Genomic DNA, 27,009 nt, shown 5'->3' with positions numbered 1-27,009 from the left:
TGCTCTCACACATCCCCACTGCTTTGGGAAGCGTTTTATTGTTATGGCTTGGTTGCAAAGCTCTTCCCTCATGTAGTTCAGCTGCTGATTAAGGAAGCCTCCAGAACCAGCCGCAATAGGAGCATCATCCCTAGCCCTGAGGAGGAACCTGGTCAGCACGGCCACACTGGGGACAGCTCACACAGCAAATACTCAGTGGAGATTCACCCCCTGAGCAGCTGCACAGATTTATTGGGGAGCCTTCTGCTCTGCCCCACAGGCAGTTCCCCACAAGCCCCACACCACAACACCGCACTGCTGTGCCTTTCTTCAGACACGAGACATGAAAACACAGCTCCAGGATGGCCTTTTCAGGGTTGTCCTATTAAGCCATTTGTATGACCGCATTTGCGGCAGAACCATACTGCAACACAATATGTTGCCTCAGCACAGGAAAATGCACTCAAAGCCCCCATACCTTCAGCTGATGGGGATTTTTCATCCTCTTCCATCAGCAGCCACTGTAAAGCTGTGCTAAGAGGCAGCTACATCCCCCAGCAGGAAGCTGTGTCTCATTAGCAGAGGTAAACAATTCCTCTGAACGTGACGAGTCAGGAGAGCATATTAAATATGTCAATACCTTATTTTTTTTTTAATCCCCGCTCCAGTGCGGCATGCTGCAGCAGGAGAGGCCCCCCCAGCTCCCCAGCTGGCATCTGCCCTTGCTCAGGACATCTTCCTTTGGGAAGGGAACACCAGGCAGGTGCCCTTACCCCACAACTTGACCCACCCATGCAGGTCTGAGCGCATCACCCATGCCCCTCACTCACTTGGTACAGCTGCAAGCGAAAAATAACCAAACACCCAGCAAAGCATCCATCCAGTGCCCTCTCTGCTCAGGGGGATGTGCACGCACCGCACCGGGGCTCAGCAGCTCCAGCCACAGCCCCTTCCTCTCCCCACACACACAGGAGATGGCAAAAGCCACACATCACTGCAATTGGGGCTGTGTCAGGAGGTTGAGCGCATGTTGGAAACAGTACGAGTTTTGTTGCTTTTCACCCCCTGGTTTCTGCTGCTTTCCCTGGCAGCTTAGCGCACGCATGCAGCAAGGCACGCTTTATTTACAGGAGCCCCCCCCCCTCCCCACAGGCACCGCTTCATCCCTTGCAGAGCAGCCTGGTGCTCACGTACAGATCAGCTGCTCGCTGTTTCTGCTCGTGGAGCTGCCTTACTTGCAGCACGCTACCCAAACGCTGCTCAAAAGACAGAATTATTTATGCCTTCAGGAGCTTTTCTAGGCTTCTCGGCGCTGTGGCCTCCACTCGCTTGTACCCAGCACACCTCTGAGCCATGGGGAGGCAAAAAGCCCATTTTACAGATGCAGAGCGGAGACAGCCCTAGGCAGCTCCTAGTGCGTTTGGTAGCCCAGCTGGAGATGGCAAACCCCAGATTTTGCAAAGTACCTCACATTATACGTCAGCATCCACATTCAAGGCACAGCCCCAGTCCCCACATTACACCCATGAGCCCCCACTTGTGGGAGCCAGGTCTCCCCTCCTCTGCCTTGCCCAGAGCACCATAAACCAGACCACAAGCACTTCCATCAGCTTTGCAGGTCAGAGCAAGCCCCTGGCACAGGATCAGTGCTACAGACACATGAGCAGCCTCTCCCCAGGCTTCCCCCTGCTCACAGCGCCAAGGATGTCCCAGCCCCAGGACACAGCCTGCTTGCCACAGCCCCTGCACCTCACAGGGTTTAAACCTCTGACACCATCATCAGCACAGTTCCCGAATACAGCACCCTTCACTCCAGACCACGCACAAAGCATTCAGAAACAAAACCATAGAATAACTCTCGGTCTTACCTTGCAGACCCACTGTGCTCAGGACGGCCAGGGCTCACACTCCTGCAGGCTGCCCACCTCCAAGCATCAGCCCCTCCAGCTGCTTTATCACCTCCTCGTATCACCTCCTTGGTGCCAGGTGGCTCTGCCTCTGTGATGAGAGGCCCGGCCACAGCTGAGCCTGGTGCCATACCAGGCCCTCTCCTTCCCCATCCTCTGGGTTTGGGTTCTGGGAGGTAGGGAGACAGTATGAGGCAAAGAGACACTTTGCATACAACAAAGATTTGCAGTGTGGGGCCATGCAGGGCTTTTCAGGGGTCAAAATTTGTAAAGTACACCTGCTATAACACATCCCCGCATCATCCCTGAGGCAGGCCTGGCCTGCACCACTCCACCCTGCAGCCAGGGGCTGCAGGGCAGGAGAAACCCCAGCTTGTAATGAAGGACTTAAACATGCACACAGGTGAGCAATGTGCCCATCAGCACAGATAACCCCCTTATCAAGCTGAAGAGTCACCAGAAATGGTTATCGTATTGTGCTGACTGGGCGCAGCCCACAGTATGCCTGCCACACTTGTCCCCAAGGCCAGCATATTGTCCTGCGGTGGCCTGGGGGGTTCAGCAGAGACACCACAATCACAAACCTCTGCTCTCTGCCCTACAGCCCAGTCCCGTCCCAGCTCAGGGCACAGGGAAATAGGGCTTCCCCTCTCCAGCAGTGCTGGGCCACCCTCAGAGAGCCTGGGGAATGGTGTCTGACCACCCTAGTCAGCGTCAGGAGCCGGTGGAGGCATGGACGTGCCTGGTGTGGCTGTGTCTGGGGACTGAGCCATTCCCTTCTTGTGAGCAAGCAGGCGTGTATGTGGCTTTCCACGGGCTTGTAACTCGGCCAAGCTAAAGTGAAGTTTCTCAGAGACGGTCTCAGGGAAAACGCTTTCTATGAAAATTGCCCCTGTGCCAAATTGAAGGGCCCTCTCCCAAAGGGCCTTTCGGAGGAAACAACTCGGCTATTCTCATGGCAAAGGCAAAGCTACACATTTCTGTCTTAAATTCATTCTCAGAAATGGCATCATGCAGAGCCAGGCCCCCAGCACACTCCAGCTCAGCCAAGCAGTTAACATTTTGACAAAAGCAGCAAAAAGCAGGAACGGGGGCAAGCAGGGTCTGGCTGCAAGCTTGGTCACCTCTGCGTGGCCCACACGGTGCCCAGGCATTGCCTTCTTCTCTCGTGACCATTGTTGTTGTTCCAGGAGAACCCGTACCTGTGCAGCGACGAGTGCGATGCCTCCAACCCCGACCTGGCCCACCCGCCCAAGCTCATGTTCGACAGCGAGGACGAAGGGCTGGCCACGTACTGGCAGAGCGTGACGTGGCGCCGGTACCCGGAGCCACTGCTGGCCAACATCACGCTGTCCTGGAACAAGAGCATCGAGCTGACGGACGACATCGTGATAACCTTCGAGTACGGCCGGCCCACCATCATGATGCTGGAGAAGTCGCTGGACAACGGGAGGACTTGGCACCCGTACCAGTATTACGCAGATGACTGCATGGAGGCCTTCAGCATGCCAGCGCGGAGGGTCCGGGACCTCTCCACCACCAGTGCCAACAGGGTCCTCTGCACGGAGGAGTATTCCCGCTGGGTGGGATCCAAAAAGGAGAAGACTGTCCGGTTCGAGGTGAGGGACCGCTTTGCCATCTTTGCTGGCCCCGACCTCAAGAACATGGACAACTTGTACACCCGGCTGGAGAGCGCCAAAGGGCTCAAGGACTTCTTCACCGTGACTGACCTGAGGATGAGGCTGCTGAGGCCAGCCCTGGGGGGCACCTACGTGCAGAGGGAGAACCTGTACAAGTACTTCTACGCTGTCTCCAACATTGAAGTCACTGGCAGGTAACAGCCGCTGTGTTTCTTTGGGTAGCTCTTCTCAGAGGGATGAGAAGAGGGTTACTGCTAGAAAACTGAGCCATCAGGGTCAATGTCAACCGATGAGATTATCAGTGTTTCTTCCTCTAAGTCCCTCTCTTCCAAACCAGGCAGCACTAGTAATAAAACAGATGTGACCTTGCAGGGAATGGTTCAGGCACCTCTGAGGCTACCATGGGGGTGTCCAAGAAGGACTATGTCCTTCCCAGTGTGGTGTAGGGATGGACAGTCAGATCTCAGTTTCCTCCTAGATTCCTGTTCCCCTCTGTCCCCTGTTCACCCTGTCCCCAGCTGTGCAAACATGAGCAGCCTCTGCCTAACTATCTCAGGGGTTGTTTAGAGGATCTGGGGGTGAGGAACGAGGCTCTCCCCATTACACCCCATTCCACGGGTGGTACAAGCAGCATCCTGGCTCAGCCCTGTACCCCCAGAGCAGCCCTGTCTCAGATGAAAGAGGTTTGGGGGTGAGGCTAAACCCAGCGACAGATCTGGGCCAGGGGAAGGCAGGAGGGGGTTTGTTTCTCCTGGTTTTTGTTTTTCGTTTCTCTGTACAATGCCATATGTTACATTATGACATCAACCGAAAAAGCAAAGTAAGGTGGAAAAATGCCGAGATGGCTGATTTCCCATCCAGCTTGTGGATTCAGCTTGTGTGAGACTTAGAGGCGAGAGGGGAAAAATCTCCCCATCACCCACCCCTGCTAACAAGGATCACCACAGCGACAGAGGACCCGTTTGTATCGTTTCCAAACTGCTTGCTTCTGAGACTTGCAAGCGAAACTGTTTTGCAGGTGCCACTGAGGCCGGCTTTGACTGCGCTCCAAGGGAAAGGAAGCGGCAGCAGTGGGATGGAAGAGCCCTTTCTTTCGGCAGGGGGTGGTGGGAAGGGCAGCAGGGTGCTGGGAGCAGATTCGTCCGCTTTTTCAGAGTAGTCACAGGCAGAGACGAGCAGCCGCCTCTCCCGGCCTGTATTCCTCTGTGTGCTAACTATCCATTCCTTGGAGCAGCTCAGGATGGGGCAAAATAGCAGAGCAGAGAGTGAAAGGAAGGACAAGCAGGTAAAGAAGGGAAAAAAGGCCAGTGTGTCACCTTCCCTCTCACCTGAATACTGCAGCTCCTTGGTGTTGGTGACAGCAGTGGCAAGGCTGCAGTAACCAGCTCACAGCCTGGCTGACGGGGGCTGTCAGAGGGGTGGAGGTGCTGTGCCAGTTCATTAGGACTGGTTAGACTTCAGGGTTGTAACAGGGATGCAGAGTTTCCAGTTCATAAAGTGGTAATTGATTAAATATTTGATGCCCTTGTGCAATGACCTTTGGCTTCCGAGCACAGATAAAACCCGGGCGTGCTGTGCAGGTAACGAAGGCCATTACCATACCCACAGCACCTCTGGGATGCTTGATGCTTTAAGGTGCATGGTAGAATAGAGCTGTAAGTATATGGTATAGCAGATGTTGGTGCTGGTGACCCAGGGATGTTTGTCTCTGCAGAGCCCTTTACGTTTTCTACGTGCCTTGGGCAGGATGTGCCCCTTCAGCACTTTTAGTTCCTGGCTGTGCTGGTGAGATCCTCCATAACTCAGCATCTTGCTGGCTGTCAGTTGTCTTCCTTCCCCCCCTGCCTCCAAACCCCACCATCTTCTGAACTCACTGGCCAAATTTAATAGCATATAATAGCAGCAGAGATTGCTATGAGAGAGAAAACCCTCACAGATTTTGTGAAAAGAGGCAAATACAGCAGGGGACGAAAGCAGGGGAGGGGGCAGCACAACCTCTACGAGACATCAGAGCCTCCACAGCCACCTGCAGCCCTGGGACAGCAGTGGCGAAGATGCTCAGACCATAAGCGTCTGGTGGGAGCTGCAATGCTGCATTTTTTGCTGGGGCCAGACCGAGAGGGGTTCGGGTTTGCTGGCTGCTTTTTGGAGGCCTCCCTCCGGCGCTGGCACGCCGCCCGCGTGGCCAGCTGCCCGCGGCTGCTGCAGAGCAGCGGCTCCTGCTCGCCTCCACTGCCAATGCAGCAGGGCCTCTGGGAGGAGAGGGCTTTCCTTGGCTGGGGACAAAGAAAACTCCAAAATCACCTGCTTCTGGCCCAAACTCCAAGTGCTGAGCTATAGCAAGGCCCAGCTTGATCCCACTCCGGCTCTCCCCGCTTGCTGCAGGCTCCTGAGAGAGGGGATCGCTCCTCCCGGACAGGCAGACGGGGAAGGAGTCGATGCCTGTCCTGGGCTGACTCCCCCAGCACCAAGGGGCGAGTGACTGAGGAGCTGTGGATAAGTGGTGTGTGAGGTGGAGAAGCTTTGTGTGAATTCACTCTGCTCCTGTGATTATTCCAGTCCCAGCAAGCAGAGGTTTTTTTGCAGGAAAGCAATCTAATTCGAGCTGTAAGCAAAGCCAGTTACAGTGCAGGGACTAAAACCAAATTAAATCTTCTGTGTGGCTCAACAAGGGGTGGGTTAGAGAGAGGAAGAGAGGAGAAATCAATGTGAACTACTCAGGAAAGAGCTGAGGCAGAGCAGGGAGGGCTGGGGACGTGCAATGCCTCTTGCAGCCCACGAGCACAGACCGCATATGAGCAGCGGGAAGAGAGTGTGCAGATAAAATGGGGTGTGTTGTTAGGGATTCACCACAGGGGTCACAGAAAATGAGAGGGAAGATGATTACGAAGAAATAAAGGCTCAAAGGCAAAAAGCAGCCAGAAAGTCCCAGCTGGAGAGCAGAGGAACCAGTGACCGGGAGCTGCAAGCAGCCCAGGGCCGGCAGAGGAGCGGTGCTCAGCTGTAGTGTGTGGCAGCAGAGGAGCAGAGCATGGTCGTGGCCCATGGCACTGGAGGAGCAATGTGTGGCATCGCTCGAGCCCCTGCACGGCAGCAGGATTTGGGCAGACAGCCGTCAGTGCCTGCACGGCGATGAGGGACTCGTGGCAGCTCATTTCCAGTTGAAGTTCACAGTCAAGGGAAGAACAAACCTCACTGCTCTCAGAGCAGACCGTGAGCCCGGGGGGTTCCTCATGCTACAGCCCCAGCTGGAGGGTCCAGTGGGGTTTCTCTGATCCTCTGGGCCAGCCTGGGACCCCCCTCCTTTGCCCCTCTGCTTTTCACCAAGGAAAACGCCTCACCACAACCTCCCACAGCTTGGTAGAAAAGGAGAGAGAGAAGGAGCAAAGGACATGGGGAGAAGAGGAAGGACTTTGCTGCCTTCCCCCCTCCTGTAGGCTGGATCAGAGGGGGCTTGAGCTTGGCAGGATCTCCGGAGGGTCTGGTGGGTCCTGAGGGTCACAGGTGGGTGCTGGTGCAGTGGGCTGCTGCTTCAGGGCTTCCTTTACCCACTCCATCCGCATCTCCTGCAACCTCAGCCAGGTCCTTTTCTTTGTCCAGGGATGAGTTTATTTTTACTGTCTTTCTTCTTCTTGGTATCTAATTTTTTTTTCCTTACATCCTGTCCCTATTGATCTGCAAAGTAACTGGAGATACAGAGGAGTCAGGACAGGAATAGACACAAGCAAGCCCTTGGCCTGTGTGCTTGTGCGTGTGCCAGGCGCGATGGGGAGGGGAAGCAGAGAGACTTTTCCCCGCAGATCTCAGTTCCCTGCTCAGTTTTCTGCTTGGTGCAGCAAGGAGCTCGGTCATCTTCTCGAGAGCAGGTGAATGAGCTTTTCCTGGCTGCCAGGCCTGGCGGACGGTGTGATGAAAGCCGCCGGTTCTGTTTCCATTACACACCACGTCTCTTTGGAGTAATTTTTTCCCCTTCATAACGTCAGTCACCGCAGTGCTCAGCGGGGCACGCTCCATCACAGAGACATTAATAAGCCATAATTGAAGTTAATGTGCCATGGCCAGGACACATGGATCCAGTTAGGAGAAATCAGATTGAGCAGAAGTGAATCAATTTTAGGCTGATTATTAAGATTTTTCTCCTTTGCCCTCCTCTGCTCCAGTGCATGCTCTGTCTGTCTGTCCTGCCGGTGATGAGCATCCCCAGAGAAAGGCAGGAGGAGGCAGCGATACTCACCACCAAGCAGACCCACACCTCTGGGATTTTCTCAGGTCAAAGAGGCACCAACAAGAAGAGGTTTCCAGTTTTGTAACGGTATTTCTTTCACTCCCTTCACCGACTGCTTTTCTTAGGGTTTCATTGGCATCTTTTTTGCTCTCACAAATGAGCTGAAGGGAAAGGCCCTCTGGTTTCCCCTGCTTTCCCCTCTAGCAGTCCCGATGCTGTGCTTGCAGATGTGCTCCGGGAGGCTTCGCTCTCCGCATGAGTGGGAGCAGTGAGGTTGTGCTGGTGGAGCAGAACGAATTCTCCCAGCCCTTTATCTTGGCATCAATGGCTGGGATCAGGCACTCCAGCCCTGGAGGATCACAGCTATCCCCCAAAGCACCTCCGCCAATAAATCGAGCTGGTTAGCTGTCAGTGGTGCCCACACACCGTACCCTTTTCTGCCTTCTCAGCAGCTCTGTGGAGATGCAGTGATGCTCGATGCTGTTTTGCTGTTAAAGACGAGCAGTTCCTGCTCAGCCCAGAGGCTGCCTCGTGCTTCTGTCCTCCAAACCAGTGCAGTTCCATCAGCCTGCTTCCCCCTGTGGTCACTTGAGCTGAGGATGCCTGTCCCCAGGCTGCTCTGCCTTGCTTGGAAGTTCCTCGTTCTCATCAACCTTGATGAATTTGTTGGAGGGCATCTAGCCATAGAGGTTTGCAGTCTTGACTTGTCCAACAAGACCGTCTCTAAAAGGAAGAAATGACACAAATATGTCCAGCAGTCTTTTGCAGAGACAATTAGGTTTTGCATACTGACTGATGCCCACGTTGAGCACCTTTCTGTGAGGATGGGATGGGACCTGGTGACTGCATGACTGCTGCATTGCAGAAAGGGGCCACACAGGGACCTCAGGTCAATGATCCGTGAGAGCATGGATTTTCCAGAGCTGATCATGCCCAGCCCCATTTGCAGGAGTGTGACCCCAAAACAAGCCACGGGCCCACCCAAACATCCCCTGAGAACTGGCCCAGCACATCTGCAGCTCCCAGCCAGCCGCTGTCCATGCTCAGCAGCTTCGGGAACACCATGAAAACCAGGACAAGGACAGCCCACGCCTGTCCCCGCAGCTCCTGGCAGCCAGGCATCGGGTCCCAGGAGGTAATGGCATCCTCGTGTCAAGGACGGCCAAGTCTGCGCCAACGGCAACGCGGTCCTCGGCCCGTCCTCGCCTCCACGCTGGGCAGCCCCCGAGAGCTGGAAGGATGAATTTCCCTGGCACTCACCCAGGCTGGAATTAGCTTCAGTTCAAGCAAAATCTTGCTCTTGGTCATATAGTTAAATTAAGTTAATGCATAGCAACTCTTTGCTTGGCTTTTCTTGAGTCCTGTGAAGAGTTTTACTTCCACTGCAGCAAGGTGGAGGGGAAGGGAGGCAGTTAGGGAGAAACCCAGAGCGCTCCCCCCTCCCCGAGATACTTGTGACACTTTGTCAATAGCCGGAGACAGATGCCCAAGGTCCTATTACCAGCTCCTGGCTTAGTTTTGTGAAGATTTTTATTTCCCCCCCGATTTTGTTGCCGAGTTGCGTCCGGCCCTGAGCAGATAATAGAATTTCATCGATAGACTGAGAAGGTGATGTATGTTAAAGCACTTAATATGAAGAGACTTCTACAGGAGCCCAAATTCAATTTGGCCAATGAACTCAATTGCAGGCATTATTGCATTCCAGGAGAAAGACCAAGAGCATTTATACACATTACTCTGCAAATATTTATGTTCATGTATCCGTGTGATGTCCTCTTCACCCTTCCTCCCTTCTGTTGCCCGACCCCCTGATGGGGAAGCTTGGGTTCGTGTTTGCTTTTTAAGACAGCTTTGAATGTAAATAATGTTCCACCAGTCAGCAGGATCTTGACAGCTGGTGAGTGTCAACTTATTTAAAATAAATAGCCTCTCGAATGGGAACAGCCAGCTAGCATGCTCTCCACTTTGGCATCTTTTAAATTGTCTCCTCTTTGTAACCCAAACCTCAAATCATTTCAAAGGGCAGCGAGCAGGGTTCCTCCCCACCGGGAGGACTCATCAGTCCCCACCACACAACCAAAAACAAAAACCCACAAGGAAAAGAAACCACTCACAACATGTCCCTCTGACCTAACCCAAGGAGGTTTTTTTTTCGCATTTTTTTGGCTCTGCAAAAAGCAGCAAAACCCAGAAGCCTCCCTCACTGGCTTGTGCTGAAAGGAACAGTGCATTAAGATGGCTCATCCTCCCCATTCAGGCTCTGAACCACAGCTCAGTTACTCTCCCAGCTCCACTCCTGGGATGAATGAGCCGTGTTTGCCCCGTTCTGTGCTTGGCAGGGCCCTTTCAGCCCTGTTCTAGCCCAGCCTCTGCCTGAGCAATCCCCAGCAAGGCGAGTCCTGTGACCACCCTCCGCAAAGGGTCGGTGCTTTGTACACGTTCTGGCCTTTAGAAGCGATTTTAACTTACTTTTGCGCACACAGATGGCCCAGAAGCAATCCAAGCTCAGCACCCGTTATGCTTTGCCCAAAAGATTGGCTCCATGCTTTTGCTGAGCTGCCAAGGCAGTTGCAAAGGAGCAGGTAAAAGTGGGTGAGTTGTGGCCAGCCAGCTGCCGGAGCACGCTGCAAGCAATGGCTGGGGACAACAATAGAGAGAGGGAGGGAAGAGTTATTCATGTTTCCCTGAGAGCTGAGATCAGTTGAAACACCATTTTCCTCAGGGATGGAAGGGAAAGAGCTCCCTTCAAACACATCTTCCCATGAGACTCATTAAAGTCTCATCAATTACAGTGAGAGCAAACAATTCAGGGGAAAGCTATCATAATCCTTCCTTTGGATGGCAGTCATTAGCAGCTTTCCCTGTGAGCTGCCTCCCCCCAGTGCCAGCTGGGGTTAGCTGAAAGGGAGCAGGGGGGCACCGCTGCCAGCCCAGAGCATCGGTGGGGGGGGAGAGCAGGAGTCCTGTGACCTGGGAGCCAGCAAGAGGGGACCCTGCAGTGTCCCTGGGCCACCTGGCCCTGCAGCAGCATCCTCCCTTCAAGCACGGGGTGGAGATCATGGCATGGGCTGGACTGGAGGGAGACTTGGAAAGGGAGGTGGTGGCCCACTGTAGCGGCTGTCCAAAAAAGTGTCTCTTTAGCAAGGAGTTTGGGAAGAAGACAAACAGAGAGATATTCTTTGTCTTTCTCTGCCTACATTTCCTGCTCTGCAAAACACAAGTATGAGGAAAAAAAAAAAAAAGGTTGTAAAACAGATAAGGACCCTTGGAAGAAAAGTGAAGGGCTCAGAAGTGTTTAAAAATTATTTCAAAAGTCATTGTGAGTGAAAGCTCAGGGTGGTGGCTGCTGTCCCACTCCCAGTGCGGCTCCTGGGGGTTTGCAGCACTCACCTGCAGGCTGTGCCTCCTCTCTGAGCCTGCACGGGGCCACATCCTTCCCTTGCATACGGGCTTGGCACCAGAACGCTTCCAACCACTTGCTGCTGTGACCTCCAGGATGCTGACTTGGAGAAATGCAGGGACGGTGAACTGTTCTTTATGATCGTTTAAAAAAAAAAATAGAAGAAGACAAAAAAAAAAAAAGATACTTTCCTGCAAACTTTCCTTGGCTCTTCAAGCTCCTTCTTGTTCCCTGGTGGAGGCATTGGCAGCCTCCGACCACACTGCACCACTTTGAGGGGAAGGCAGCAGCTGAACGACCTGCACTGAGGATAAACTCATAAATACCCCGTTGTGCAACGTGTTGGGCCAAGCTTTGCTCTGGCAACTTCTGCTGAGGCACGGGGTGAGCCAGGTGTTTAATGCAAAAGGCAGTTGTGTGTCACCTTCCAACAGCCCAGCGCGGGACTTGGGTGTCCCCAGGCCAGCGAGGGTGCCTGTGGGTGCTGTGGCTCCTGCTGGATTTGCTCTCCTCCACGCTGTCACCCACGACATCTGAACCATGCGTGGGCACCAAGAACCAGTGCCACCATTGCTACTCTTGAACCAGAGCTGGAGAGGACAAAAACTAGCAGCTCTTCTGAGCCCCCTGCCTCAGCCTGAGCACCCTGCGCTCAGCACCTTGCTGCAGGGAGAGGGGAGCCAGAGCAGCCTGGGACTGAAAAGGCCATCACTGCCTTCTGCAGCACACAGCACAGGTGTCAGCCCCACTGCTGCTCTTTAAGCCTCATTGCTAAGCAGCTCCTAACCTTTCCCTTCATCCTCTCTTTCCCGAGATGGCTGGATGCCTGAGGAAGATGAGCAGAGGCAAGCAGGATGCGCAGCTCCCACCCAGGGGACTGGGCTAATATCATTTTCTCCCATCTTCACCAGCTGGATCTTGGCTGGGGAATGCTGCTGAGCACAGACCGGCAGCGAGCACATGTCCTTGGGCTGCAGGCCCAGAGGAGGAGGCAGAGAAGCCTGGAGAAGGGGGTTAACACTGAGCACAAGCAGCAGGGAGGCCCGGATGCAGAAACATTTGAGCAAGATGGGATTGGCGATGGGGGCCAGCTGTTGGCTATTAAATAATGCAGCCTGATTGATTGGTCTGAAAAGTGCTGTGTTGTGGGGTCAGCTTGCTGGGGTTATAGTTCTCTGCTCAGATTGATGATCCTCAGAGGTTGAAACCAGAAAGCAATTCCCTGGTAAAATTGATCCTTTGGATAACGAAAACTTTTGCACAGTGGCAACAGGCTGAGCAGTGAGAAATAGGTGACCCAGGCAAGAAGGACAAGAGACTGCCTCTGCTTTCTCTTTATTTCATTTTCCTTGTTTACACCAATTAGGGAGTGAGGCTTCTCCCTGTAAAAGCTGTGCTTGCTGGCACAGGAGCAGGCAGGCACCTTTGCAGGGGCAGGAGGAGCTCAGCTATGGCTCTCCAAAGCTGTTGCTCTGACTCAGAGCCCGATGTGGTTGTGGTGAAGCTCTGACCTGCTTTAACCTGTTCCCTTGCCTGCTCCCCTCCCTCCCCTCCTGTTAGCTAATTTTGAAGCGAGAGAAGGAGGCTGTGTTTGCTGGACTCTGAATAATTCAGAGCCAGGCTCCGCAGCAGCCGAGGGCTGGGCATCACCTCTGCCAAAGGGCTGGGACAGCTCAGCCAAAATCCGTCCTCATGGGAGGCAGAGGGGACACGAAGCGGCTGAAGTACAGCATCCCTCGGGTGTGGGTGATGGCCAAAGCTGCTTCCTTCGCATGGCTGCTCAGGTCCACAGTGTGCATGGAGCAGGGGTGCTGGGGTGTTGCGAGTGCTTTCGGCCGTGACACGGCACCTCCAGCTCTGGTAGCACACAGACACCAATGGAGCGTGCTGAGCGTGTCACAGCCTCTGCTCCACAGACCCGATTCACTTTTCTCTTCCTTTTTAGAGACTGCAAAGCTCCCTTCCATGCTTGGTCAGAGACAGGCAGGGCTGTACGATGGGGAGAGGCTGCTCATCCAGCTTAAGCTTAGCTCCAACTGCGGTTTGCTAGAATTAAGGCCAGGGAGGGAGGAAAGAAAAAATCCTAAGCGAGGTCAGCATGTCCAGCCATGCGTGAACGGGAGCACGGCAAAGGCGTGCTCACCACATCAGGACGGCGGCTGGGAGCCTCCGTGGGGGCTCCAAGCAGAGGGGGAGAGGCACCAAGCGCATGCGCAGCACCGGCAGCCGGGAAGGGACCCTGCTTACAGCTCCCAGCCTAATCCACTTTGTTTATCCCCGAGCAGATAGAGCACAAGAAGAAACAGGCCATGTTTCCTTCATATTCTCTGCAAGTGTTTCATTTCCCTCAGCTCTGAGTCTCTTGTGCAATTAGCCCCGCAAAGCAGCACACTGCCTGGTCAGACTCCTCTGCCCGTTCACGTTAGGTACAGCATTACTGTTTTCTAATGGTTCTGCTTGTGAGGATGTAAATTATTACACCACGGACAAAGCAGTGAAAAACCATCATGCTGTGCTAGGGATCCACTGTCTGGAATGAAATGAGAGGTTTTGGTCCCCGTAGTCTCTGCCTGATGGCCTGAACTAAGTCCTAGGAGTCGATAGAGCCACGTGTGAATTATGGGCTCAGCCTCTGTGCTCTGCACAAGTCACCTCCCGAGTTAGAGCAACAGGAATTACTGTGCATGGAGATAATTATTCCCTGCATACTGCCCTACAGCTCATTAAAAGTTTCTTAATGCTTGCGAATTGCTGAACAGTGTTTTTCGTTGTTGCCTTCTCCGATGAGGCGGTGACTAAAAGGCAGGTTCTGACGGCAGCTTTTTCTCTGGATTAATTTGGGCATTGCGGGCTGGGGTTGCACTGCATGTAGCAGAAAGGGTTTGTGTTGTGTAGCTTCACCCCACAGGAGAAAACGCTCTTGAATTTAGCACACTGTGCAGGTGTCAGGGGGTTGAGTTGCACCAGAGCTATCTGTGCTCTTCTATCTGAAAGCCCAAAGCTGTCCCCTCTGCCTCCAATAAAAGCCTGCATCAGAGCAGAGCAGCCAGATTTCTGTAACAGACTGAAACGTATGCAATGCTTTACTGGGGTCTCAGATGGAGACTCTGACTTACCATTAAATGGTCTCTGCTACCGCAGCTGGATGGTGGGAGCAAAATATCTCTTGTCTTGGAATAGAGGCTACAGATCCACCTTGGGCATTGTAACCCCAGCACCAGATACCCTGGGAAAACAGCAGAGTTCAGTGGAAAAAAACCTGTAGAAGGAACAGGAGAGGGGCAACCAGCCCAGCTTCACCTCTACATTTTCATATGCACCGATTGCACTACACTGGGACAAGGACAAGGCACAGCAATACCTGACACTTCCTCTCCCGTCTTCTTCCAGGTGTAAATGCAACCTCCACGCTAACCTGTGCACCTTCAAAGAGGGCAGCCTTCAGTGCGAGTGTGAGCACAACACCACGGGGCAGGACTGCGGCAAGTGCAAGAAGAACTTTCGCTCCAGGTCTTGGCGAGCAGGATCCTACCTGCCTCTCCCCAACGGGTCCCCCAACGCATGTAAGTAACCTGCAGGGAGCCAGCCCTGGCTGTGCTGCCACCTTGGGCTGCACAACACCCACGGATGGGAGCAAGCTCTCATCTTCTTCTCTTCCTCAAATCAGCGCGTAGCTCTGCAGGGTGTTTGGGAAGGGAAATGAGTATCTGTGTCCTGGTGCACAGAGAAATAAGAGGTGAGCCGGGTGGATACAAAGGTGGTTTCTTAGCTAGCAGCAGATGAGTGATGACTTTGTCTGTGTCTGTACAAGTATGGGCCAAAATGTAAGTCTGTGGCTTTGTAGCGATGCGAATTACTGTCCCTTGGAGAAAATATTATTTGGCCGCCGTAGAGCATTGGCTTTCACATAGCCCATGAGCTCAGTGATGGCGCTGCTCAGCTGCAGGAGAGCAGCACGCTGGATATCCTGGTTGATTTCTGGATCCCCCTCTGTGTACATCAGCGTTTCAGGCAGGCGCCGAGAGCTGCAGTCCCTCTGCGCAGCTCCAGTCTCATCCAATTGCCTGCTGTAGCAACGCAGTGACAGAAGCAAAGGCGCGCAGATGAGATAAAGGATATATACCCACCATCGTTCGAGCAGGGGAATTGGGGCAGGAAACATCACAGATGGGCCAGTTTCTCCTGGGTTTCTGTCCAGTCCACATCAGCAGACTTGTTTAAATGTCACGGAGCCACAGTAGCCCCTTCAGCCTTTCAAGCAGCGGCTTTGAGCATTACCAAAGAGAATCTTTTCCCTCCCTCCCCCCAGATTTTTTGAAAGATTTATGTGCTTTAAGATGATCAAAGCTGAAACTCAGGCTCCGAAGGCCGTGACGGGAATGTTTTGTGTGTGCCAGGGATGGTAGACAAGCAGGTTCTTTGAAAGGGAACGAGCTTGTCAGCTACCACCAAGCGGCTGCATCATTTCAAAGGAGCCTGGGAGAGTTTCTGGTGTTGACAGGCACAGACATGCTGTTCTCTCCCTTCCCTCCCCTCCGTTCCTCGTGTCTCTTCCTATTTCGTTTTCTCCTCTGCTCTTTTTTCTCCCATTCATCTCTCTTCCCATCTGTCAGTCTTCTATCTTTCCCCCAACTCTCTCTGTCGCCTCCTCCTCCCCCGTTGACATCCTCTTCCTCTGCAGGAGAGATCGTTCTCCATAGTCCTCTCCTCTTGGTGGTCCTACCTCTTCCACCACTGGCCCTCTGCTATATATTCCTGCCAAGCCGAAGCTTCCCATGCCTCCACACCTTGAGTGGCAGGCTTGAAACCAGTGGCTTTGCAGTCTCCTGCTGATTGAGAGCTGCAGCGAGAAGGGCGTTCAAACCTCCTCACTCACTGAGACCTGCCCAGCTGCAACAAGCTGGTTCAGACCCTACGGTCTGTACTTACACAGGGAACCTCAGCGTGCTTTGTCCTTTGCTGGGCCTCAATGGTAGATCGAGGAAATGGTTAACAGAAAAACCTATCAGCCAGGACCAAGCTGGTTTTTTCTTCCCCAGGCAAAAGTCTTGAGGTACCAAGAGCCCAGACGGCTCTGTCTGGTTGTCTCTGTGGTCTGACAAAAGCAGCTTTTTAAGATGTTGCAGCAAACTGATGTAACTATGAGCAAGACCCCTGCTAATTAATTGCTGTTTGGTCCCACGTTGTGTTATCTGTTTGATCTTCTGTTGGTATCAGAGACAACGGCATCCTGCTTCCAGTGACCACACTTCTTGTTTTTTTCCAGGTGCAGCTGCAGGCTCAGCCTTTGGCAGTAAGTAAAAACATAACTGAAATGCTGGCATTTAACATCTCGGTGCATGGTCCTTGTGGATGTTACTAGGAAAAAAAAAATGGTTATTTTCTGTCCATTATCATTTTCCAGGCAATAAGTCTTCCCTAATTGTGCCTTATTTTCCATTCTGTCAAAGAGTCTTATATTTTCTTTCTTTGACTTCAGTAGCCTCATTTTGCCTCTTCCTCTGGCATGGTTTCCCCCCATGAGGTTCGTTAGAATGGCAGCCGGAAAGGAAATAAAAAAAGACTCTTCAAAAACACCAGTGCTTGCTGTGAACTTTTCCCCCCAGTACTGCAGACTTCTGCTCTGAGAAGGAGCTGGGTTTGAATTATTTGGCATAGCACCCAGGCTGGGTCACCTTGGCCTATCTGTAAAAATATATATACAGTGTGTGTGTGTCTGTATGTACACGACACGTGTATGTATATGAACATATGTCTACGAAGTGTCTGCAGCAAAGAGTGGGGAGCTCAGGAGGGATTTCTCTTGAAAGACTGATGGAATAACAGGACTCCGTATTTAACAAAGCTCGAGGTAGTTTGTTATCAAAGAGCCTTGAGTTTTGGGCAAGGAAGCTTGGGTTTGAGTTTTGTGGCTCAGAATTAGACCTCCAGAAGAAACAAATCGTAGAGCTGAATGAATACCGGGTTCTTAGTTTGCAGGCAAGTGGAAAGAATTGGAGGAGGAATACTTTCAGATAAATTCATAAGCAATTAAGAAAAATGCACCTCATTGAAAACTGGAGGACGGTTTTTCTGGGTAAATGAACCATATTTAGATTTTGAGTAATTACATTTAAAAGCTTCAAATAAAAAACTAGGAGTCTCCCTTAAGGAATTTAGGATTTAAAAAAAAAATGCTCCAACAGTCCAAAATATTCTTTGCTTTTCTGGTCAAAAACATTTTGGCAATTCTTTCTCCCTTTTACACAGCTTGGCATTCTCAGCTCTGCATTTGTTTCACTGGAAAATGTTTCCCATCAAAATTTTCTGCCAGGATGAAGCTGGGGGTGTGCTTAGAGCAATGTGCAGAAAGCAGACAGGAGGGATTTGTAACCAAGGCCAGTTAAGGAGAGATTATTTAGCTTGCATAGGAGACTAGAAGTGACCTAAATTAAGTATTTAAACTAGCTCAGGGCTATTATGAAATTAAGCACAATAATCTGCATGAAGCAGTGGGACAAACAAGGACACAGGGGCAGCAGGTGTAAGTTAAGCAGGAATTTGTGCTCCACATGGTATTTTAGTCACGGCTGTTACGGCAAGCGCGATGCGACGGGCACCGCACCCCGGAGCGCTCCTGCTCAGCGCCGCGGCGACTTGCTGAAGTTAAGCCAGCAATTAATTTGCTGTGTGGAACGAAGGACGCCAGTGGAAATGAACAAACGGCGACAGCAGGGGTTGATATCGCCGGTGCTGAGTGGCTCAGCGCCTTTGGGGGGTCAGGAGGGAGTTGTGCTGCTCGCCACGCTGGGGTAGGCCCGGCTCTGCCATCTGGCACGAAGACGTCAGCGAGCGCGAGCCCACCTTCAGGCAGGGCGGCCTGCGAGCCCTGCTCTTCCCTCCTCTCCAAGGCGTGCTTTCTTTTCCCCTTTTTGAGCTTAATTGGCAATTAGTTTATGATAGAGCTGTAAGTATTTAAGCCAATATCTGCACCAACAGAGTAAGCTGATACGGCCACAGCCTCCAGCCCCTGCACGCATGCACGCAGCGCTGGCTGCATCCAGCGTCATCAGGCCGCCATCGCCTTAATCCTCAGAAACCTCCCGCTGCCCCAGTTGTAACCACGCTGAGAAATCGGTCACCAGTTCAGCCTGAGCAGCAGCAGCCTCACAGGCTGGCAAAGAAACCTTCCACGCCCCGTCAGTAAGTGCCTCCCACCTCTTCTCTTTGCTTGCTAGCGTTTGAGCGACCGCAGCGGGTTACCACTGCAAAAACGACCACCGCAAAACCCACCACCACTACCACAACACCCACCAGCACCACCACCACCAGCACCACCACCACCAGCACCCCCCTACCCGCCACCACCACCACCCAGCCAGGTGGGTGCCACACTCCCTGCTTTGCCTCCACCGCCGGGCTCCCTCTTTTTGGCTTCTTACCACCCCCCCCGGCTCCTCCAGTGGTACTGGGGAACGTGTGGGGCTGCTGGGTCGGTGGGCCTGGTTATCTGTGTGCAGGGACATGGATAAAAATCACCCTGAAAAGGTTCACATCCCTCAGCCTCTGGGCAGTCCCAGTTTGCTTTATCCCCTTTTCAGTCCAAGGGCACTTTGACATTTGCATCATGAGCTAGAAGCAAGCGTTGTGGTTCCTATAACCACAAAGCCAGCCATTTCAGGTCCACCTCAAAGCCCCAATCCACAAGACAACCATGCAACGGGTTAACATCCCTCCTCACCAACCAATCTCAATTTGCTGTTGCTCTGTTACCATCAGGGCAGCAAGAAATGAAGCCAGGACTGGATGCGGGGAAGCAACACTTCTCCCCTTTTTATTTTTTTTATTTTTTTAAGAAAAGGTTTTCGAATCTCTCTTCCAGAGCCACCTGGCAATACTGACCTGCAAAGGGCTGGCACGACTGCAAGAGATGCTCACTTACAGCTCCCATCACAAGGCAAGGGAGAAAAGCAATGAGGACTTCACTGTCCCACTGCAGGAAGAGACAAGCAGAGCTGTACCTCATCCTGCTCCAACCCCAAACCTCCGCACAGAATACCACAGCAAGCAGGACAGCTGCCCCAGTATCTTTGCTGGCTGGGCGCTGCTCCCAGAGAGCAATGGGGAGGGCTGGGTTGGGCTCTGCCCACCCTTGCACTCTCTCAGCCAGGAAAACTTCTCAAGGGGGAAGCCACAGAATGAGAGCAGGGCAAAAGCTTTGCTAAACCACCCCAGGGACAGGCCATCAGGTCAAGAGACAAGCTGGCTCCATCCTTGCTGGCTCTCCAAACCCTGCACCAGACTCGAGGACTAAGCGCAGGCTGCTGCCTTTTCAAGGGCAGTGCTCGTAGGGACGAGCCGCACGCTAACGCTCCCCAAGTGGCAGCTGCACAAGAAGCAAGGGAGCGTGCTGGGGGCTGGAGCTCGCACACGCCTCCAACACCCTTTCCTAATTTCTGCAATCACTCCATGGAGGATAACCTTTGTGCTTTTTCCCAGGGTTCCACCTTCCCTCCCCTGCGAACAAGGAGACATCGTTTTCCCTTTTCTTTTGGAAATGAGCAGATAAAACTTAACAGCAGGACATTTTTTTAAGCTTCTCATGGGGGAATTAGACACGCATTCCTCCCATTGCCATGCTTTCTGGGCCTGATATTTCCCGGGAGGACGTTTTACACCCACAGTATGTTAGTAACAGTCTGTCTGGGGGAGCTGCCAGAAGCCAGTCAAAGGGATGAGGAAACTTGATTGCATGTTTATGCAAATATAGCTATATTCATGGAGGTACCCTGCTTGAGTAGTTAATTGGGAAGCCGGGGGGCTATCTCCAACTTCCACGGAGCTGGAATGACCCTGGGCAAAAGAATTACTATCTTCTTGCCTGCTAAAAAGTGCTCCTCACCCAGGTACACGATATAGACATGTGTGAGGAGGTTGTCTGCCACCCCTGCTCAGCGCTCCCGTCATCACCACGTCCCCAGGCAGTGACGAGGAGCTACATCTCCACCACGCACTTGGGGTCATGATTTTTATCCATGCTCACCCATAGCAACATTTTAGGTCTGTTTTTTTTTATTTATTTATTTTTGTGAGTGCTGTGTATACGTGGGTGGTGTGTGTAGTGTCTGTCTCATGTATGATTTGCAGCGCTCTGTCTTGCTTGTGTCATACACCTGGGGTGGGCAGGGAGGCACCTGTGTGGGGTTGGGGGCGAAGGGGGTGTTTGCCCAGCTGCTCTGGGCAACCTGGAAAACATCCTGCACTTCGGGGTTTAGTCCTTCTCCTGCTTCCTGGCCAGAGCCAATGCTTTCATTACCTAGTGTTAAGGGACAAATAATAATAATAATAAAATCACAGAACAGCCACAGCATCCCTGGCTTTATAAGGGCAGGGCTGAGCCGAGCTGCTTGCCTCCACCTGGGTCCCCAGCTCAGGTTTTTGCACAGCCAGGTCTCACCCCAGAATGGTGCATCTGGGATGGGGCAGTCCCTAGGGGGGCTGCTCCAAATAGGATGATGCTCTGAGTCCTCCAGCAGCTTGGCAATAGCCAGACAGTGTTACATGCCTTTGAGCATGGATAGGGAAGCAAAGTACAGCCCAGTTCTACTCTGCTTTGAGTTTAAAAGAGTTGAGCAGAGTTTGCCCGATTCCTTTTTTTGTGCAGAAAAGGAGATGCAGGTTTGGGTTTTTTCAGCTGCCGTTGCCCCGTTATAGAGGCAGTCTGGTCTCCCTCCTCTACTCTGGCATTTGGGTCCCAAGACATTCCTCCCCCTCTGGTCCTGCAAAATGTAAAGTACTTCCTTAAATACCATGAGATCCCAGAGGGACTCTGAATCAAACTCACTGGGACCTCAGGGAAAACACCTCATTAAAAAGGTGACCCTTCTAGCTGCTGGCAAGATGCCCGTTTGCAGGAGACGCAATAACCCTGAGCCGGGTAAGAATCCCCAAATGAGATACTCTGTCATCGCCTCCCTCCTGAATTTCAGAAGTATTAAACAAATCCCTCCCTTCCTTTAGAGTCAGCTCAGCCAGATGGGCATTAAAAAAAAATCCTGCTAGGGCCCTGCCCCGTCACGGTGTTGTTTCACCCTCTAACATACGCACTGTCTTTTGCCCTCTGAATTTCTGCTTCCCACCATAAGCAAGCATCATCAGACCAGCCTCTGAGCTCGCTGCCTCTGTGCCCGTGAAAGAGAGACAAAAAAAAACAGGTATTTCAAGCCAGACTGATGTGTTTTTCCCTTCTCCCTCATGCCTCCGCACACTAGTGGGTAGCAGCAAGGCAGAGAGCAGCATAGCACGTAGACTTAGAGGAGTAGATTAGATTTGGGTTGTCTCTGGGTTGCATGGATCTGCTAGACATCTGCTTCCTTTGGCTGCTCGTGGTGTTTTCTGTGGTCAAGGTGGAGCTGTGGTCATGCTCATAGGACGCTTCTGTGCCCATTTGCCTGTCATGCGGTGAGAGGGGGGAAAGGATTGAGTTTATGGACACGGTCTGTGGTCTGAACGCACTCAAGGCTGCCAAAATGGGTAGCACGAAGGGAAATCACAGTTACCCTAAGGAGGATGAATTAAGTGCTATTCTCATTTGCCTTCTGCAGATTTGTTATTTCTAAACCTTCCTTGAAGCCTGTGAAATTCTGCCTTGCCATTTGTTACAATTTTCCCCACGTTCAGTATAAGCAAAAGGAACTTTTTTCCTGCTTCCATTTATCCACCCTCAACAGTTTGTAACCTGGTAATTCCAGCAGTGCCAATTTACCTCTGGAAAAACCAAAACCAAGCCCAGAAGGGTGATGGCACGTGATTAAGGAAAAGGGCTTTTCCAAGGTCCTTCCCCACTACTCCTGTGCTGTTTCCAAACATTACTTGCCCAGAGTTTTTTTGTTTTTTTTTTTTGTTTGTGTTTTTTTCCATAAAATCTGACTTCTTGATTCTACTTAACCAGAAACCCACGAAGACCTAGTGTTTTCACCAGGGCTGATAAAAGCCCCACAGATAAGACACATCCAGTGCTTCCCATTCGTATGGAAGGGGTCTGGGGCTGAAACAAGCCTCTCCCACTCCCAAAATGTAAAACTGTCCATTAATGTCACAGAGCTATAAGGGAAAGGTTCTCAGGATAATGAGCATTAATAATTTTCCTGGCTCTGTAAATGCGATCGAGTGGAGGTGTATGTGAATGACTAAAAAGCAAAATGCCTCCAGGGCTGTTTTTTATTGTGACTCTAATTAAACCCTTGCCAATTTGCACAGGGCTTTCTTCATATTCTCTTTAACACCATATTAATATCAATTGGTTTCCACTTTCCAGCTGAAAAGGACAACATCTATCACCTTCTTTTAGAGCTCGTCATTTAAAAAAAAAAAAAAAATTTTTCTTTTTTATTCTGCATTGTTTATTATCCCCTTGACGAGGCTGGGAAATCACATTTCTCTCCTACTCGGGTTTGTCCTTTGAAACTTGGCAAGGATCAAGGAATTTTTTTTTTTCCTCCTCCTCCTTATGTTACCCAACTGGAGCTTGAAATTAATAATATGGCTTTTAAAATTGTATTCCTTGGTTTGTTTTCTAGCAAACCTGAAGATTGTTACCAATATTGAGGAGATGGGGAGGGCCATGGAGCCCGTGGGGGTGAGGGTTTGCGGAGGAATCAAACAAGAAGTGATCTATAAATTTTCTGCTGTTTTAATTCCTCTGCAGTGGCTTGCAAATTCTTTAAGTGGCATTTCCAAGGCAAGAGCAGGGCGTGAAGGAGAGCCTAGAAGTTTAAATTAGAAACTGGGACTTGGTGCCTCTATCATAAAATACCTGTGCTATCTCTCTGTGTGGTGTTTAAAACAAAGCTCCTCAAAGCAAAGAGGGGTGGAAACCAGTCACCGAAAGCCCTTGTGCAAACACAAAGACCAAAAGCCATGCTTTCAGAGGGGCCGTAGCACTTGCACCAAGCAGGCAAAGTCATGAAAACCTGCACAGCACGTGCTCGTAGGGACAGCCGCAGGGCTGAGTTTTGTCCCCCAGAGCTCTGGCTCTGCATCAGAGAGAAGCCAAGCTCCTAGCTGGTTTCCAGCTCCTCCAACACACCTCCTAATGTGTTTTCCTCTTTGATTGCTACAAGACTACACCAGCTTGTCAGCGGCTGCCCCACTGCAACTGGGCTTTGCCCCGGCCAAGGCTGGCACAGCATCAGAAGGTAGGAGACGCGTGGTTGAGCTGGGTCCTGCTGGCAAGTGCCCCAACACCCAGCAAATGCTTTAGTTCCTAGCTCCACATCTCTGCTTTCCATGCATCTCTCTCCTCCTCCTGCTCAGGAGAAGCTCAGAGTTTGTCTATGCCCTCCACGCAGCTGGTAATCTGGTGAGGCTGGATTGAGCCTCGGGGTTTATTGCATACATGAAAGATGAGGACGATAAGTGGTACAGAAGATTGTTCTCAGCTTGCTGCTGGGGTGAACAGAGAGAATCATGGAAATCCTCTTGTCTCCCGAGACCAGAGTCTGTTTGTAGAGCAGAACAACTTTGTAAACAGATAGGCTTGTGTCCTTTACAGCGTAGATGCCTTCTTACAGATTTCCTTGCTTCACTTCTCCCGTGTGTCTACCAAAGGCAAGCTATGAAGCTCCCGGTGGAAACCTTGGGAGGCTTCGTGCTGACTGCTGGGGCTGAAGTTTCTCCTCCTCAGGGTTCCCACTGGCATGCTTTGGCAGTTGCCTGTTGGTGCTCAGCCCCCCTTTTCCAGCTGAGGTGCCTGTAGTTAGCTCCCTTGCGGACAGTAGCACCCCTTCCAGTGCAGAACAACTGAAGCTGGGCCCAGGACGTCTGGAAACACTCAACTCGGGTGCACAAAGTGCTGAAACTCAGGCTCTTTGGAACTGTTATGCTTTTGGACCTCTCTAACCTCACAGAGAGACAAAATTATGTTTTGAGAGAAGATTTATGAGAAAATTATGAGTAGTTTCTTTGTCTCTCTTCATACTAGAGGACTCTAATTTCCAGGAGATTTTGTCTCTCATCCCTGCCTCAATGCATCTTCAACCACACACAGCGCCCCAGCCCTGCCTAGATCCCTGCCTAGAACTTCTGGTCCCTTTGTCACCTTTTCAAGCAAGCGAGTGCAGGACCTGTATTAAATCTGGTGTTCTTTCTACCTAACACCCCCTTAAGCTGTTCAGCGCCCAACAAATGCAGCAGCCCTCGGACCCAAGCTGAAGCCACCAGAGCCTCCCAAGAGCATTCAAGGTAAGGCCACGGCCCTTTCCCAAGGATGAAACATGGCAGGTTTCTCCCTCTGTGCCCATCGGCCTGGACAACACACCCATCCTCAGCATCTCCCAGCATTGTACAATCCCTTCTCCTCCTCAGAGGGTCTGGCCCAGCTCCGTTCTCCTCATCCCACCGAGGTTTTACTGGAGATATTTTTGGGACTAGCAGTTGTGGATGGGCAGGACAGCCTGCCGTGGAGCTGGGGGGACCCAAAGAGACCTGAGGAGGCCCCAACCCCACAGCAACCTCACAATGACAACAGCAAAAACTCCCCAAGCACCAAAACCCCAAACTTCTGTCCCGAAGCAACGACCTTTAACGCCTACACCGCCGTAATTCCCTGCTGCCTCACGCCATGCAGCAAAGGGCTCCCAGAGGCACCATCCCGGCCAGGGGCAGCCACTTCTCCTGGTGGATTAGCCACCACCAAGCCCAGCTCGGTGGGCTCTGGGGGCTCTGCCCCCATCACAGCACTCAGATTTGTTGTGTCATCTCATGTAGTGGCCCCGAAGAGCAAAGCAGGGCGCACAGCACACTCCGCAGGCAAGAAGCACAAGAAGAAGCCAGGTAGGTGCTGGCGTGGGCAAGTGGGCTGGAGCTGCGTGGGCCCTGTGGGTCCCCTCCTCAAACCATGCCTAATTCTGTAGTGTTTGAGCTCATAACTGTGCTCCTAGCAGCTTTTGGGGGGCCAGTTGGCCTGGCCCCCATCAAACCAGGGCCGCAGCTGGTAGCTGTGTAGGGGGGACGTGTGGATGGCTCCTCTGCCCGGCACCCGGCTCTGAGTGATGCAACATCACTGTGCATGGAATTTCTCATGCATCAAAGTTCGAGGAGGGGAGAAGAAGAGGAGAAATTTAGCAGCTACCAGCTGTCTGGTGCAGAAATAGCTTGCAGCGCTGCCAGAGCGGTGTTCTTGGCTTGGCTCGTCATTGTTCTCGTACCAGAGATGCTCGCAGTAGTGTAGGACGCGAAGTGGTGCTAAGTGGTGAGAAAAAGCCTGTCTCTGATTTTTCTTAAGCATCCTCAAACATCTCCAAACTCATCCGGCTCAAACCAGACTCTGGCCCAGTGGCTCCTATTGAAAAATATAAAGGTAAGGGGAGGGAGCGCGGTGCTCCGGGGCTCCCAGTCCTTGGGAGAGTGATGTGGTGCAGCAGCAACAGGCACAGAGAAAATGAGGAGTCATGGGATGAGTACGAGTCGTGGGATAGCTGTAAGAGTGCATCCTAGGGCAGAACGATGCTTGGGAATTGCAGCAGCCAGAAGTATTCGAGATGAAATTTGTTGGATATTGTCACACAGAAGCTGTTTCACAGGGGGTCAGGATTACTACCATCTCAGCTCCTCCTCAGGCAGCTGCGAACCATGGGGAAACCTCTGCCCTGCTCCATCTTTCTGTCTTCATTTCATTGACACAGATCTCCTCCTCCAGTCCTCTGTGCATGCCAGCCCACGTCCTTCCCTCCCATCCCTCTGCCATCCGTGAATGTTTAATGCAAGAGCCTGGACAGAAACCCCAGCTCTGAGCCTGCCTCTGCCTCCCAACGGCCGGGGAAGCTCGGACCTGCCTGACACTGGCTGACAACTGCTCACGATGTCCCCTGCCAGCTGGCTGGGACGCCTCCTGAGCAGGATGGCAGTGCCACAGGGCAGCTAGCGTCCCTCCTCTCCTCCTGCTTTGTCCTTTTAAACTCCCAGAAAGATCCATCATCCTGAGCCTCACACTGCCAGCGCAGCGAGGTGCTCGTCATCCCGATCCAGAGTAATAAAAAGCAAACACAAGAAGCCAGTAATCAGCACCTGCAGCTGAGAGGTCAGCCCAGCACGCTGGGGACAGGAGCAATGCTCTGCTCGCCGAGAGCACCCCTCTGCTGTGCCAGGCAGCCCCGCTCACCCCCTGGTGCACCGGCCCACCACCCTTTGCAGAACCCCCCACGAGCCACTCTTCCTTACACACACGCATTTTAAACCACCCTAATGTACTCAGCCACAGCTGAGAGTCACCATAATTCACAACAGATACGGAGCAGGGAAGTGAGCACAGAAGGGAGGAAAAGGCCAGAGAGGCAGCCAGGGTTTACCTGAGCAGGCAGCAGCTTCAGCTCCAGCACAGCCTCATCCAGGGCCTTCCCAGTGCTCTGCCTGCCCAGCTGCTCCTTGCCACAGCCAGGCTGTGCCGTGCCGGGCCAGGCCAGGCTGTCCCAGTGCAGTGCTCCAGCTCCTGGAGCCCCCAGCAGAGCCCCAGCCCCTCACCTCTCCCTTCTCCTTCCAGGCACCAAGCTGGGCTCTGCTCATTAACGAGGCATCTCTTTAATTAACACCTGACACCACTCCACAGCCTGCTTTCTGCTGCTGTGATTATGCATTTCCTTGAAGAAATAGTGTCCTGGGAACAGCTCCCTCCTGTCCTTACCCCTGCAGGGACAGACCACCCCGGTCCCACTCTGAACAAGGGTCCCCAGCCCGATACCCCCCTGCAGCAGCAAAATACGGCCCCCAGTGCACACACACAGCCCAAGCAGCCCCGTGTAGGCAGCGAGCTTTGCCTTTTGCTGGAGCAGAAGGCTCCTCCAAAGCCTGCGGCTCCTCACCTCCACCCGGAAGGGAGGGAGG

The 27,009-nt window shown here is 52.4% G+C and overlaps 2 protein-coding genes and 1 long non-coding RNA gene across 5 annotated transcripts in view; 1 reads left to right on the top strand and 2 right to left on the bottom strand.

Annotated features, from left to right (window-relative positions):
* Positions 1 to 2,032, bottom strand: part of MED27 (mediator complex subunit 27) — a 140,402-nt gene extending 138,370 nt beyond the window's left edge. The window contains exon 1 of the mRNA XM_068657009.1: positions 1,848 to 2,032. Coding sequence (XP_068513110.1) covers positions 1,848 to 2,017 — 170 coding nt within the window. The 5' untranslated portion in view covers positions 2,018 to 2,032. The remainder of the gene's footprint in view (positions 1 to 1,847) is intronic.
* NTNG2 (netrin G2) overlaps positions 1 to 27,009 on the top strand; it is a 45,994-nt gene that overhangs the window by 16,737 nt on the left and 2,248 nt on the right. The window contains exons 3-6 of one of the 2 annotated variants that reach the window (XM_068657007.1): positions 3,077 to 3,720; positions 14,542 to 14,714; positions 16,418 to 16,444; positions 18,369 to 21,178. In XM_068657007.1, coding sequence (XP_068513108.1) covers positions 3,077 to 3,720; positions 14,542 to 14,714; positions 16,418 to 16,444; positions 18,369 to 18,766 — 1,242 coding nt within the window. In that variant the 3' untranslated portion in view covers positions 18,767 to 21,178. Of the gene's footprint in view, positions 1 to 3,076; positions 3,721 to 14,541; positions 14,715 to 16,417; positions 16,445 to 18,368; positions 21,179 to 27,009 lie in introns of those variants that run through there. The other variant, XM_068657006.1, reaches the window with a different exon arrangement.
* Positions 5,368 to 26,730, bottom strand: LOC137842693 (uncharacterized). Of its 2 annotated transcripts, XR_011089168.1 has the most exons (6): positions 26,478 to 26,730; positions 14,268 to 14,377; positions 11,576 to 13,197; positions 11,142 to 11,450; positions 10,221 to 10,388; positions 5,368 to 8,474 (listed from the first exon to the last, which is right to left on the bottom strand). It is a non-coding gene; the product is annotated as an uncharacterized lncRNA (long non-coding RNA). The 2 variants fall into 2 exon arrangements; XR_011089167.1 differs by having other exon boundaries at positions 11,142 to 13,197.

The sequence above is a fragment of the Anas acuta genome, chromosome 20, assembly GCF_963932015.1.
Source record: "Anas acuta chromosome 20, bAnaAcu1.1, whole genome shotgun sequence".
Taxonomy (NCBI): Eukaryota; Metazoa; Chordata; class Aves; order Anseriformes; family Anatidae; genus Anas; species Anas acuta.
The sequence above is the reverse complement of the archived record's forward strand: the minus strand, read 5'-3'. Positions and strand labels throughout refer to the sequence as shown.